The sequence below is a fragment of the Centropristis striata genome, chromosome 15 (assembly GCF_030273125.1).
Source record: "Centropristis striata isolate RG_2023a ecotype Rhode Island chromosome 15, C.striata_1.0, whole genome shotgun sequence".
Lineage (NCBI taxonomy): Eukaryota > Metazoa > Chordata > Actinopteri > Perciformes > Serranidae > Centropristis > Centropristis striata.
This window is the reverse complement of record NC_081531.1, coordinates 2,692,416-2,706,658: the sequence shown is the minus strand read 5'-3', so window position 1 is coordinate 2,706,658 and position 14,243 is coordinate 2,692,416. Positions and strand designations below refer to the sequence as shown.

The following is a 14,243-nucleotide window of genomic DNA, read 5'->3' as shown; positions in this document are numbered from 1 at the left end:
TTATTGTGTAAAATCTGCCCTAGTGGCCGCCAGAGGAACTGCAGCAGTGTGTTTGATTGACAGGTGTGTTGGCCTATCAGCTGCGGTCTGATGATGATGTCACTGTCTCCTCAGGTGAAGATGCTCCTCCTACTCTCGACCGTGGCGCCGTCTTCCCGACTCTGGCTGGCGTCACTGACATCATCGCCCACAGCATGCCGTCATTGGCTGGATTTGCCAACTCCATCGGAGGTTCCGCCCCCACGCCGTCGGCCCCCCCGCCCCCTCCCTCCATAGATAGCATGACTAACAGCATCGCTGCACGTATACCTAGCTTAGCAGGAACAGCTAGCACTGTGGCTTACCCAGCGCCGCTAAGCTCCGCCTCCACCGCCGCACCTGCACCTGCTGCTAACACCGCCGCTGTTAGCTTAGACAGCATCGTTAGCTCCTTAGCTAATATACCCAGCTTAGCGGGGATTGTTACCAGTGTGGCTAACCCTGCTGTTAGCTCCGTGACGACCCCATCAGCCCCGCCCCCTTCAGCAGATAGGCCACACCCCTCCGCACTGATTGGAGCCGCCCACACAGGTACAGCAACCAGCCAAACAAACGAGACATATGAGTTCAGTTCTTCAAAACAAAAGGCTTCTTTCATGTTTATATTATAATTGAAAGTCCTACATATTGCGAGGTCGCTCCTGATTGGCTGAGCATCATGTTCTCTGTCTGTGTGTCCAGATGTTGGAGCGCTGTCCAACCTGGTGATGTCATCGTTGGACCAGAACGCCGGAGTCACGTTACCGTCACTAGATGCTGAAGGTACTGCAGCAGTTCATTTTTATTTACTTCAATATGTCACTACCGCCCTGTTTCCTCCCAGTCTGTGAAAATGTTTCTATCAAAGGAGTCTGGTGGCTTTGAAGAGAGCGACTTGTACTGCTGTGGACAGAGCCCAAAGATAAACAGATTTAAAACAATCGTTATCAGTTTAAGTGTACGTTATATACCCCCACAACTCATCATTTGTGCTGTAACCATCTGGCCACAGATACAGGACCCTGGTCTGTAAACGCGCTCGCTACAGCAGGAGTTTTGTACCTTCTGCTGTATCAGCTCTAAGCAAAGCACCCCGGTAACCACTGGAGGGGGTGCTATGCTGGAGGGTCAGTGTGATAAATGTGCTGGATTAAGTGTATATTTTTGTTGTGTGGTGGTGTCTATATGTATCCTGTGTCTGTGTGTAGACAAACACATATCTATCTATCTATCTATCTATCTATCTATCTATCTATCTATCTATCTATCTATCTATCTATCTATCTATCTATCTATCTATCTATCTATCTATCTATCTATCTATCTATCTATCTATCTATCATATTTTCCCATCTTAATGTGCTGTCAGACTCTTTCTGACAGTAACTGAAGCTAATATCTATGATCTCTTTAAAGCCACCAGACTCCATTGACAAAAACAGTAATTTTAGCAGACAGAACACAACAATGGTTGGTGCACCTCCATATTTGTGTTATTGTGTGACTTTCTATGTGTGATTTTCGCTTTTAGCTCACCAGTCAGTGCAGATGGAGTCGAGCTTTAAACCTTTGAGTCCTCCTGCTGGTCTGACTCTTCTTTGTCTGTTCTGTTTCAGTTGTTAAACTGTCTCCTCACAACGTCAAAGAAGAACATCCGTACGTTCCTGTGTTGGCTTGTTGGGCGAGCCAGGAGGAGGCTGACACCGACTCATCCAATGAGGAGGAAGATACTGGAGCTAACCACACCCCCTCAGGTGCTGAGGGACCAATGGAAACTTCCAACCCATCCTTAAATACCAACAAGTATGTATACAGTACTACAATAAGTACTACTAGTACTATACTATATTCTGCTAACACACTGTTGATGTTTGTGTCCTGCAGCGTCCCGTCCAGTCCGTCAGGTCGTCTGATCCCCACTCGGCCGGCCCCGCCCCCTCCTCGTCTTCCTGGCCAATCAGGAAAGCCTCTGAAACAAAAGATGCCGAGGTACACCTACCATGTTTTCATTCCATACTGCTGAAACACAAACTCTAATTGCTTCTGTTAAATTTACAGACAATAATAAGTTGTGATATTCGTCCTACAGAGCCGCAACCATCAGAGTGTCCAGGAAGAAGGGGGCCGGCGGGAGTCCGGCTCCACAGAGCGCCGTGGTCCGAGCCAGCTGGCTGGATGTCTGGAAGGGCTTCAGGTAACATCATCATCTTTATTATTATTCATAAATGCTGCTGCTGATTCAGGTGGTGAGCTCCTGGTAGAACAGATCCTGACAGACTTTGGCTTATAAGTTTGAGTCCATCAGTAAACCCGGAGACCCGGACTTGATCCCTGAGGGACCCCAGATCAGAACACACTGGTTACAGGAGGTGTCTTTAGGATGGATGATAACAGGCAGATAGATTCAAATAAATAGACCTGTTTTCTCTTTTTCTTCAACAGACACAGTGTTTTATGGGCGACGTTGGACGGACAGCTGATGTCTCTGTGGAAGAAACGTACCGTAAGTCTGTCTCTCTGGCTCTATGTCTCTATGTCTCTCTGTCTTTCTGTCTTGTCCCTGCAGTGAAGGGTGTGCTTGTTTCGTTGACCAGGACCGGTTCAGTGAGCTGCTCTTTCACGTCTCCAGCATCACCAACGTGAAGAAACAGGACAAAGGAAGATTCTCAGTTTACTTCAGGAAGAAACATTATGACTTCATGGCTCACAGTGATGGTGAGATCTACTGGACTCTACTTAACTCTACTGGACTCAACCGAACTTTACTGGACTCTACCAAACTTTACCAGACTCTACCGGACTCTACTGGACTATACTTGACTATACTGGACTCTACTGAACACTACTGGACTCTACTGAACTCTACTGGACTTTGCTGAACTCTACTGGACTTGACTGAACTTTACTGGACTTTACTGAACACTACTTGACACTACTAGAATCTTTCTGAACTCCATTGAACTCTACCAGACTCTGGCAAACTCCACAGAACTCCACAGAACTCTACTGAACTCTACTGGACTCTAATGATCTACCGGACTCTGCAGAACTCTACCAGACTCTAATAAAACTATACGGAACTCTACCAGACTCTACTGGACTCTATTTGACCCCTTCATGTATTTTTGTCTCTCAGAGGTCCATGAAGGCTGGGTCACATCTCTGCTAGCGTCTCGGGGCCAGCCAAGCCCCGCCCCCCCAGAACTCCACGGACAAATCACCATCAAGGACACGCGGAGCCGAGCCTACGCCGCCGTCTGGGGTCACGACCTCTGGATTTACCCCAACAAGGAGGGCTTCCAGCTGGGCATCGCCTCCTTCTCTGTCCCCCTGAACCTCGCCTCGGTCAAATCTACAGGAAAACACTCGTTTACCCTCATCACGCCATACAAGAGCTTCAAGTATGGACCTGTCTGTCTGTCTGTCTGTCTGTCTGTCTGACTGACTGTCTGTCTGTCTGTCTGACTGACTGTCTGTCAGTTGCTTTCTTTAAATAAACTAATATTGAATCCTCTTTGCCGCCCCCTTGCCTCCAGCCTGTCGGTTGATTCGTCGAAGGACCTGTCCATGTGGTTGGACAGTCTGTCTTCCACGATTGCCAGCGCTTTGTCCAGCAGCCAGGTGGCGCTGCGTCTCTGGGAAAACCCCGACAACAAAGTGTGCGGTGACTGCAGCGATGCCAACCCTGAGTGGGCGTCGGTCAACCTGCTGATGGTCATCTGTCACGCCTGTGCAGGTACAAAGCTATCGGAGGCTAATGTTCACATCTTATTCACATCTCTGATAAACCTCATCTATAAAACTGATCTGTATTCCAGAAATGTTGTGGTATCGGGGGAAAAAAGTTTTTTTTTTTTGGTAGTTTGGGTCATTTTAAAACAGACATTTTTTAATTTAGGAGTTCCTCAGGGAAGCCTTCTGGGCCCGTTTACTGTTACTTACTATCACTGTCAAATACACCAATATGCAGATGATACACAACTGTATATCTCTGTTGTTCCTGACAGTTCACGGAAGTTGAACTTCTCAACAGATTTGAAGATTAACTATTTTTCTTGAGATCCCCTTGGACTCCCCTTAGGACCCGCTGGGGGTCTCCGGACCACTGGTTGAGAACAAATGAGCTGAAGCACCTGAGGACAGGTAGCAAATGACAGGTGACAGGTGTTTGTGACAGGTGTGGTCTGTTTTCAGGTCAGCATCGATCTCTGGGCAGCAGCCGGTCAAAGGTACGCAGCCTGAAGATGGACAACAAGATCTGGACTGAACCGCTCGTACAGGTAAGGGGGAACTGAACCACTCATACAGGTGAGGGAGGACTGAACCACTCATACAGGTAAGGGGGAACTCAACCACTCATACAGGTGAGGGGGGATTGAACTACTCATACAGGTGAGGGACTGAACTACTAATATGTGACCTTCCCCCCCCCCCTTCTCTCCAGCTGTTTGTTGCCTACGGGAACCGGCTGGCCAATCAGGTGTGGGCTCCAGCAGTGCCGGCGGCAGAGCAGCTGCGTCCAGAGTCATCCGACGAGGAGAGGTCAAAGTTCATCCAGGATAAATACACTAGGGGGCGCTACAGAAGAGTCCATGCTCTGACGTCCTCTCAGGCTATGATGGAACAGGTACACCTGATGCTAATGTGGCTAATTCTGGATAGCTAGTAATGCTAATGATGCTAGTTAGCAGAGGGTGTTATTTTTCTTAAAATAATATGGTCGTCACCAGCAGTTAAGCATCATCCTGCTGTCAGCTTCAAATTCGATGAGGCCAGTTTGTGTTTTATGATGATGATGAACAAGTAAAACTGGAGATATAGTCAAATATATTTAGTTTAAACATATAGAACTAGATGTTCTCCTCATTTTACCTCTTAAATGTTGATTTGGAACCAACATTTATTGAGCATTATTGTGTTTTATAAAGTACATCACATTTTGTGTGTTTTTCTTTTTTCTGCTCAAAGTATTAGTCCAGTATATCACAGTTAAAAAATAATCATAAGGTCATATACAGTCGTGGAAAACATTGTTAGACTATTTTTTCCTCTAATTTATTGTTCATTTTAATGGCTGGTACCACTAAATGTACATTTGTTTGGACAAATATAATGATAAAAAAAAGATATCATAAGAGTTTAATCTAAGAGCTGATATCTGGACATTTAACATGGTTTTCTTGATGATGATTTTGGTTATTATCAAGAAAACCATGGAAAATGTCTAGATATCAGCTCTAAAATCAAACTCTTCTGAGGTATTTGTGTTGTTATCATCATATTTGTCCAAACAAATATTAATTTAGTTGTACCAGGCATTAAAATGAACAAGAAATTTAATAAAACAAGGTGGTCTAATCATTTTTTCCATGACTGTAGGTGAGGTTATGCTGAACTGATGTCAACATGGCATGGTAAACATTTTTAAAGTTTATATACAGGCAGAATGAAAAGGAGTCTGAAATGGACAAAATAGCCCAAAACTCCAAAGGGTTAAACCTTCATAGAGGACAAATCTGCCGCCACTTCAACGGTCACAGAACAGCTGGAGACGACCCGACTTATATACTTTATGACTAATACCAGAATATCTGAATAAATTATATTTTGAGGCCCTGACGCCACTTTACCATTTGGTGAAATAAATCTCAGGAAGGCAGCAATCCAGATTAAACGTCACCATTAACTAGAGTCATTGAATTTGTGTGTGTGTGTGTGTGTGTGTGTGTTTCAGAGGCTGTGTCAGGTGGTTTGTGGGGACGACATAGAAGAAACAATGTCTCTGATCTGCTCCGGAGCAAAGGTCTGTGTTCCTTTATGACCCGAAATAACTCACACACACACACACACACACAGGTGACATCACTGATGGGGGTGTGGCATGTGAAATCAGGTAAATCAGAGGTGTGTTACATGTGTCCTGTTACCTGCGCAGGTGTGTCCATCAGACCCTCAGACCCCCTCCCCCATCCTGCTGGCTGAGAGAGCCGGTCAAGCTCTGCAGACCGAGCTGCTGCGCCTCAACGAGTACACAGGTAACACACACACACACACCTACACACACACACACACACACACACACACACACACACACACACACAGGTAACGCTGTGATGTCACTGGTGGGTGTGGTGCTTCTTTATTGAGGTGTGTTAATCTTGTTTTTATTCAGAGGTCCCGCCTTACCTGCCCCAGTCAGCCAATAGGAGAGCTGACTTCGCCCCCTCAGGTAGGATTACAAAACATCTGGATGAATTTATAATGAGCACACTGAATGACAAATATTACAAATAACACCAACAGGACACTGTAAACTCTGTGTGTGTGTGTGTGTGTGTGTGTGTGTGTGTGTGTGTTTGCAGGTGAGGAGGAGGAGGAGCTTCACGGTAAACTGGAAGAAGATCGTTTTCTCTTCTCGTTAGAAAACGACTCGGCGGCGTGCGACGTCCTCGACCTCCGAGAAGTTCTGTCCGTGTTCCTCCTGGACGGGTAAATACTACTAATACTCATTCTAATACTACTCATACTAATACTACTGATACTAATACTACTAAACCTGTAAAGTGTCACAAAACTACAAATCTAAAAAAAATAATTAGAAAACTACAAATCTGCAGTCATAAACCTACAAACCTGCAAAGAGCCAAAAAACTACAAATCTGCCGTGTTCCTCCTGGACGGGTAAATACTACTGATACTGTTACTAATACTACTGATACTTCTTATACTACTACCACAGTCAGGTATTAGTACATTTTAATGAGTAAGGGATCTGAATATTGTTTCCACCACTGTTTATCTTCATATACCACTTTTTTGTGTTTTCAGACCGGCTCATCAGTTTGAGATGGTGACCCTGAACGATCAGCTGATCTGTGCTGCTGACAACGAGGACGGGCTGCTGACTCACCTACATCACATCCTGAAGGTACCCGAGTGTTTCAGGACATTACTCTGATTTAGTTTCAGGTCAAAGTTTGACTTTTAGCATGATAGAAACGTCCAAAACTCCTGAGTTCATGTTTCCAGGTAATTCTTCCAGGGGGCGTGTCTTATGCTGAGGTGGGCGGGGCTTCAGCAGTCAGTAAAGTGGTTGAAATGGGCGGAGCCTCGAGTCACTCTGACGCCTGGTTGTTGCTGTGGGAGGACGGAGTCAGTGTTCATCCCATCAACAGACACACAGAACCTCTGAGGATCGATCTGAGCACGCTCAGTCGGCACGGTAACAAGCTCGCTGCACCTGCTGCAACACGTTGAAGTTAACCATAAATGCATTTTTGTATTACAATTTTTAAAAATAATGTAAAACAGAACAATCTTAAATATTTAAATACATTTAAACAACAGTTTAATCTGACTTTATTTTTTATAACATATAACGTATGTAGACCGAGTTTGTCTCTATGCAGATGACACCCAACTCTATATAGCTATTAATACAGACGATTTGAGCCTGTTTAACATTATAAATATAAATGTTACAAATAAAAATGTTATAAATATGTGTCTAAAAGGAATAGAAGAAGAATGTGAGTGCAATCCTGTAACTGATTCAGAACGGAACAACACTTTATGTTTATTTATTAGAATAGAAACTAAACTCACCATAACTGAGATATCTGAGGTTTTGTGTCTTTCATCTATGTGAAAACAGCGTTGTTGTACATAATGACGTGTTTTTCCAGTCGCTGCATTAACAGATCTGTTTACTGTTTACATCAAGAAATAAAATGATCAAGATTTAAAGTTAAACAACCAAAAGTAAAAACCGAATAAAAGTTTGATTTGATTTCAGAAATGGATCCATCTGAGAACATCATCAACTTGATGACGGCAGACGGCAGGTGAAACCAAACAACAGATTTTAACTGCTAACTTCAGATGTTTTATAGGTTTTATCCTGACTTCTGATTGGTTGAGCTCCCCACAGGTACATGTGACATCACAGGTTGTTGTTTGTCTCATCAGGAGTGTGTCGCTGCGTTTCGAGGAGCAGCACAGCTGTCAATCCTGGTTCAAACACCTGCAGAGAGCTCTGACCAATCAGAGAGCAGCTCCGCAGCGGCCTCCTCCTCCTACACCCAATCAGATTCCAGCTCGTCCGTCTCTGTACCCGGTGATGGGTAAAGTCCCGCCTGCTGTGGAGCGCTGCATCTCCCACATCACCACCTTCGGTCAGTCCAGGTCCATTTATTTAGAAACACTCATTCATTTAGAGAGTTAGAAAACTACAAATCTGGAAATAGTCAGAAAACTACAAATCAGCAATGAGCCAGGAAAACTACAAATCTGCAGTCAGAAAACTAGCAACCTGCAAAGAGCCACAAAACTACAGTCAGCAGCGTAAAAAAAACCCTAAAATCAGTAAAGGGTCAGAAAACTAGGCTACTAATCTGAAGAGTCACATAACTACAATCAACAATGAGCCAAAAAACTACAAACCTGCAGTCAGAAAACTACAAATCAGTAAAGAGCCAAAAAACTACAAACCTGCAGAGTCAGAAAACTACTAATCTGCGGTTAGAAAACTACAAATCAGCAAAAAATCTGAAAACTATTATTTGAAAATGGTCAAAAAACTACAAATCAGTAATGAGCCAGAAAACTACAAATCTGCAAAATCAGAAAACTACTTATCTGAAAATAGTCAGAAAACTACAAATCAGCAGGACCAAAAAACTACAAATCTGCATTCAGATGACTACAATTCACAAAACTACAAATCTTCAATGAACAATAAAACTACAAATCTGCAGAATCAAAAAACTACAAATCTGTTGAGAATCATAGGATTGTGTTTCTGTCTCTCAGGTCTGAAGGTGGAGGGCGTGTACCGTCGCTGTGGTGTCGCTCCCAAAGTTACGCGATTGGTGGAGGCCCTGACGACATCACCTGGCTCCGCCCCTCTGGAGGGTGACGAGCAGGGCGTTCTGGACGCTGGCTCCGCCCTCAAACAATATGTCCGCCAACAGGAGAGTCTGGTCCCCAACGGGGAGCGCCAGCAGTGGATCAACGCTGCAGGTCAGATTTATAACTTTATTACAAGTTGAATAAATGTACTACTACAGCATCTGTGTCGTGATAACATCAGAGACAGTAGTTGTGAAGGTATCTGGAGTAATACTGCAGTAGTACTCAGTCTAAAGGTACTTTTTCTCTCTCAGTGATTTCAGATGAACGCTGCAGGTTTTCAGCCTACAGACGTTTGCTTCGACAACTTCCTGCAGACAACCGAGCGACACTGAACGCACTGTTTGGACACTTTTACATGTAACACACACATACACACACACACACACACACACTGAAACACACACAGGTAGTAGCGGTCTTTGTCCAGTAGGTGGAGTCAGTGAGCTTATTATTAATAACTGTTTGTTGTATTTTTCAGTTTTACTTCAGTTTAATTCAGTGGATTTCAGATTTGACAGTTAAATCATGTGACAGATATTCTTCAGGCTAACAATATGTGACACATGATTTAAAATGAGATGTATTTAGTTTTCTGCAGCAGAGTCACGTCAGACTGTTCCCTCCTCAGGGTCCAGGTGTTCTCTCAGGTGAACAAGATGTCGGCTCACAACCTGGCCGTGGTTCTGGTCCCGACTCTGTTCCAGGGTCTGAACCAGGATCTGCTGAGACTCACCAGAGAGTTCATCATCCACCACACGCTGCTGTTCCTGGTAAATAAACTGAGTTTAACCTTGAAATATCTTTACATTTCATGTAAATATTCAGATTATTTTTGGAACTGACCTTCAGGGCCACCATAGTTATGTGCTTTCATTCATAAATATCACTTTAAATTGATCATGTTCTATGTCATTTTATATTTATATTGTTTTTTTATGTTAAATCTCGACCTGAAAAGTAATTAAAGCTGTCAGCGAAATGTAGAGGAGTAAAAAGTACAATATTTGCCTCATAATCATTTAGGAGTTTGGGCCTTTAGCGTTCCTGCAAAACTTAAAACGCCTTAAAAAAAAACTGAATTGTAAATTGAAGCTGTTCTTGAACAGTTTGGAGTAAATCTGGTTCTGGTCACATTTGAAAGGTAACACTCTGGGGTTTATTCCCAAAGAGTCTAACTCTAACTAAGTGCTGCTGTTATTGAGTGATGGAAGCTGAAACACAGTGAAAAATATGTTTTTTTATTATCCGCCTGAATATTTTTGGTAAATACAGGCCTGCAGATCATTACAACTGGGATTTATTAGCTGGAAAACACAACGGGGTCAAAGTATAAAATATTACCTACTCCCATTTCAAATTTGATGAAGATATCTCAAAAAACGACTATTTTACACAGGTTTTTATAATTATCATAATAATAATTATGATTATATATTCATGGAGACTCCAGTAGCATCCTTGGTTGCCATGGTGACAGACCAAATATCCATATATTTTGAACCCTGCAGCCTACAGTCATCATTCTGGGCTCTAATGAAAGTTGAGGAATCATATCTCATATCCACATTTACTGTCAGCATTACTGATACAGAGTTATTGTTGGGAAACAACACATTTTTGTAGATGTTTTCCACTTTTAAACTAAATTTAGCGCATAAAATGCTCGAAAAGTTCGACTTCCCTGTTAGTGATTTGAATCCGGCTCCCTAAAGCCGTATATCTTTGTGTTTGGAATTTAATTGGCTATAAGAAACGCCAGTCATCAGCTCGCTGGGCTGTGATTGGTTCATCCTACAGCTGACCAAAGGTAGGCGGGTACCTTCCCTCAACACGGACCCTCATTGGCTATTGGAGGTTGTGGGTTGGACATAAAGTCCGGAATATGTCAAATGAGGTGTCATGGAAAGGTCAAAGTTCAGTAGTCCTTTGGATAAAATTTGCCACTAATATCTACAAGCGACTTTGAATTATGATGGAGAACGAGAACGAGAACGAGCAGCAAATTAGACATATCTACAGGAAAATATAATAATAAGATGAAACAACAGTCTGTGGGTAGTTATGAAAATAAAAAAGTATTTTGTATCAAAAAGTCGACTAGAATGAATAAACTGGACCTCTGCTGATGCAAAGTGACCGTTTTTGATGGAATATTATTGATTATTGGATTACTATGAGGCTTCAAAAGTTCACTGTAAAAAATGTCTGTAGATTTTACAGTGAAAAACTGCTAAACCATGACAGTAAAATGATAAATGAGTTGATTCAGTTTCAGTAACAATGAAACGCTATAAATGTATATATCGGCCAAAACAGTATTTTTTACAGTTTTGTTTTTTAAAAAATACATTACTCCACTGTAAAATACACTGTAATAACTGTAATATGTATTTAGTGTAATATATATACAAGCCATCACTGTAATTTTTGCATTTATTTTTTGTAAAAATACTTTTTCTCACTGTTAAATGTACTCAACACCATATCTCTAACAGAAATATACTGTAATATTTAATAGTAAAATCTTTAATTTATGCATTTTCATTTATAAAGTATTTTCTTGTCAATTATATGGCAAAACAGCGTTTCTTTTGATGGAAAAACCTTTTATTTATACCAACATGGTCTCACAGGAATCCGTGAAATAGCCACGGATTCGCTTAACTCAAAATCCGTGGAATAGCCACGGAATCACTCAAATTTCCGTGAAACTGACACGGATTTCGCTACAATGCAAGTTAATGACAGTCATATCCCGTGGCTATTCCAAGATACAAAGTGATTATGTACATTCACTGAGTGAATATTTAGGAAATAAAACATATATTTCTCGCTAGAAATGTGATCAAAATCCATTTTTATGCAGAAACTAAGTCAAAATATTGATTTTTTTCACTAAAAATGAGAGAACTGTCCGCCATGTTTTTTGTTCTGACCACCGGGACCTTGAAAGTCACGTGACTTGGAACAAACCAATAGGAACAAATATCCATGGAATAGCCACGGGATATGACTGTCATTAACTTGCATTGTAGCGAAATCCGTGTCAGTTTCACGGAAATTTGAGTGATTCCGTGGCTATTCCACGGATTCCTGTGAGACCAGGTTCATTTATACAGTAAAAAATGGAATAAAATGGCAATCTTAAACGTGAAATCAACAGCGGCAATATCTTTTTATTGTAATGTAAAAAAAGTTATTCTGTATTTATTACGGTAAAGTTCTGGCAACCACAGCTGCTGTTTTTTTTACCATTAGCTTTACAATGATATGTAGCATGAATATCGACTCAAACACAGTGGTTTTGTAAAATAAGCGTAACAGTGTATTAACACCGTGAGTGTACCAGGTTAAGTTATTAATGTTTCTCTAATGCAACTTCATATTTACATTTATTTTGCTAAAGTTTGATCTGTGTTTGTTTCTCTGCAGACTCCTCAGAGAGAGGAGGAGGACGAGCAGGAGGAGCAGATCACTGTGTTCTAGAGGAGAAGACGAAGAAGTTCTCAGTTCAGATTTTAAACAATGTTTACAGATGAACTCTTTAAAAACTAAAGCTGTTTTGGGGGGAAAAAATAATATAAAATCAAGTTTAACTCCTTCATACATTTAAAAGACAAGTTTGAAGTCAGTTTACACTTTATCATCATTTTAACTAAATCAGAACAAACAGCAGGAATAAACTATTGAATAATAAATGTATCATAATGAAGCTGTGACTCTTCGGCTGAAAATATAAAGCTGTTTGTTTTTTACTGGTAGAAAGAAGTTTCATATTTGCAGAAACTCAGGAGATTTTAAATGTTTATCATCTCGTATTTTATCACCTTTTATTTTGTCATCAATATAAAAGTCTCATTGTTCATTAACTAAGATGTTATTTTAATCTCTTTTATTTTGAAAGTGTGAACAGGGTAAGGGGTTAACACACGACTGCCACAGTTTGTTTCCAGTGTATTGATCCAATATATAAATATATTAAGATGCTGCCTGTCTCTGTTTGTTGTTTATTAAAAAAACAGCTGTTGACCATTACACTCGTTTCCTGTAGTAGAACAATGGATAACGCTTTATATTAAGGTCCTTGTAATAACCATTAATTAATAAGTAATAAGGCCCTTGTAAGTCCTTACAAGATGCTTATTAACATTATTGTGTGTTTATAAGCTTATATAAGTGTTAATAATGGCATTACAAACACCCATGACCCACACATTATGTCTTTGCCATGCCTTTATTAATCTTATTTTGTTTGCTTATTGATATTAAAATATACTTTATTGCTCATCTATTATAAGTTAACTATAAGTTAACTATGCTTTTTGCCACTACCGGATCTAAAGCGAGAACAATGCCTTATTACTTGTTAATTAATGGTTATTAAGGACCTTATTATAAAGCGTTACCGAACAATGTTTTACACATGAAGGTATGAGAACAATTATAATATTTGTATGTATGAATTGTGTTTGGTCCATGATAATAACCTGGTAAAAGGCAGAGAGTTTGAAAGATTATTGCAAGTTTCAGTACCATGTTCCATGAATATTGACAGTTCGTGTCATGGCTGAACTGGGACAAAAAAATCGTCCCTGGCATTTTTGCCCCAAGCGGCCCACCACAACTGATTCCTCACCAACAATCTTAGTGCGCTCCTGAACATGTAGACATACTAACCATATCACTCACACTACACTACACTGTAAAAAAAATTGTAGAAATTACAGTAAAACGCTGTCAAATTGCAACAGAAATAGACCATCAAATCTACCTGGTAGACACATTAAATTACCATAAATGATGAAACAGTCAATCTTTCATTTTTACTGTCATAAAATGCAGAAAGCACAATTTTACTGTAAAAAAAAATAGAACATTTTGGTAAAATGAATGAAGAAATGTCACAAGCTCTGGATTATTCAGATTAAATTACAGATTTTGCTGATGTCTACATTTCATTTTACAGTAAAAAAAAAAAGTTTCACCATACAGCAAAAGTGTACCGTAATGTCTGATAAATTCTCACTGTATTTTTCACGGTGACGTTCTGGCAACCACAGCTGCCGGTATTTTAATGTAAATTACAAAGATTTTTCTTACAGGGTACATGTAGGCTACATAAGACGCCCCTCATCCCAGAGTGTCAATCAAAACACAGGAAGTCAGGATGGTTAACTTTCACTCTTTAATATAAATGCAATAACATGCAGCACAACAAAGCCCAGGAACATATGAAAGAAGACACAGTACTGTAACAGTTTAGTGGAAACACCATTGCTCACTGTGAAATGGTGCTCTACTAATACTCAAGA

General features: G+C 40.9%; 1 protein-coding gene across 1 annotated transcript in view; it reads left to right on the top strand.

Moving 5' to 3' along the window:
* Nucleotides 1-12,959, top strand: part of LOC131986809 (arf-GAP with Rho-GAP domain, ANK repeat and PH domain-containing protein 1) — a 14,943-nt gene extending 1,984 nt beyond the window's left edge. The window contains exons 3-25 of the mRNA XM_059351939.1: nt 115-570; nt 721-801; nt 1,635-1,821; nt 1,903-2,007; nt 2,108-2,212; nt 2,461-2,521; nt 2,613-2,733; nt 3,155-3,419; nt 3,555-3,754; nt 4,213-4,298; nt 4,463-4,645; nt 5,753-5,821; nt 5,954-6,053; nt 6,191-6,247; nt 6,381-6,507; nt 6,847-6,946; nt 7,048-7,240; nt 7,814-7,862; nt 7,987-8,192; nt 8,830-9,039; nt 9,183-9,288; nt 9,560-9,701; nt 12,364-12,959. Of these exons, the coding sequence (XP_059207922.1) occupies nt 115-570; nt 721-801; nt 1,635-1,821; nt 1,903-2,007; nt 2,108-2,212; nt 2,461-2,521; nt 2,613-2,733; nt 3,155-3,419; nt 3,555-3,754; nt 4,213-4,298; nt 4,463-4,645; nt 5,753-5,821; nt 5,954-6,053; nt 6,191-6,247; nt 6,381-6,507; nt 6,847-6,946; nt 7,048-7,240; nt 7,814-7,862; nt 7,987-8,192; nt 8,830-9,039; nt 9,183-9,288; nt 9,560-9,701; nt 12,364-12,417 (3,263 nt within the window). The 3' untranslated portion in view covers nt 12,418-12,959. The remainder of the gene's footprint in view (nt 1-114; nt 571-720; nt 802-1,634; nt 1,822-1,902; nt 2,008-2,107; nt 2,213-2,460; nt 2,522-2,612; nt 2,734-3,154; nt 3,420-3,554; nt 3,755-4,212; nt 4,299-4,462; nt 4,646-5,752; nt 5,822-5,953; nt 6,054-6,190; nt 6,248-6,380; nt 6,508-6,846; nt 6,947-7,047; nt 7,241-7,813; nt 7,863-7,986; nt 8,193-8,829; nt 9,040-9,182; nt 9,289-9,559; nt 9,702-12,363) is intronic.
* The last annotated feature ends 1,284 nt before the right edge of the window (nt 12,960-14,243 follow it).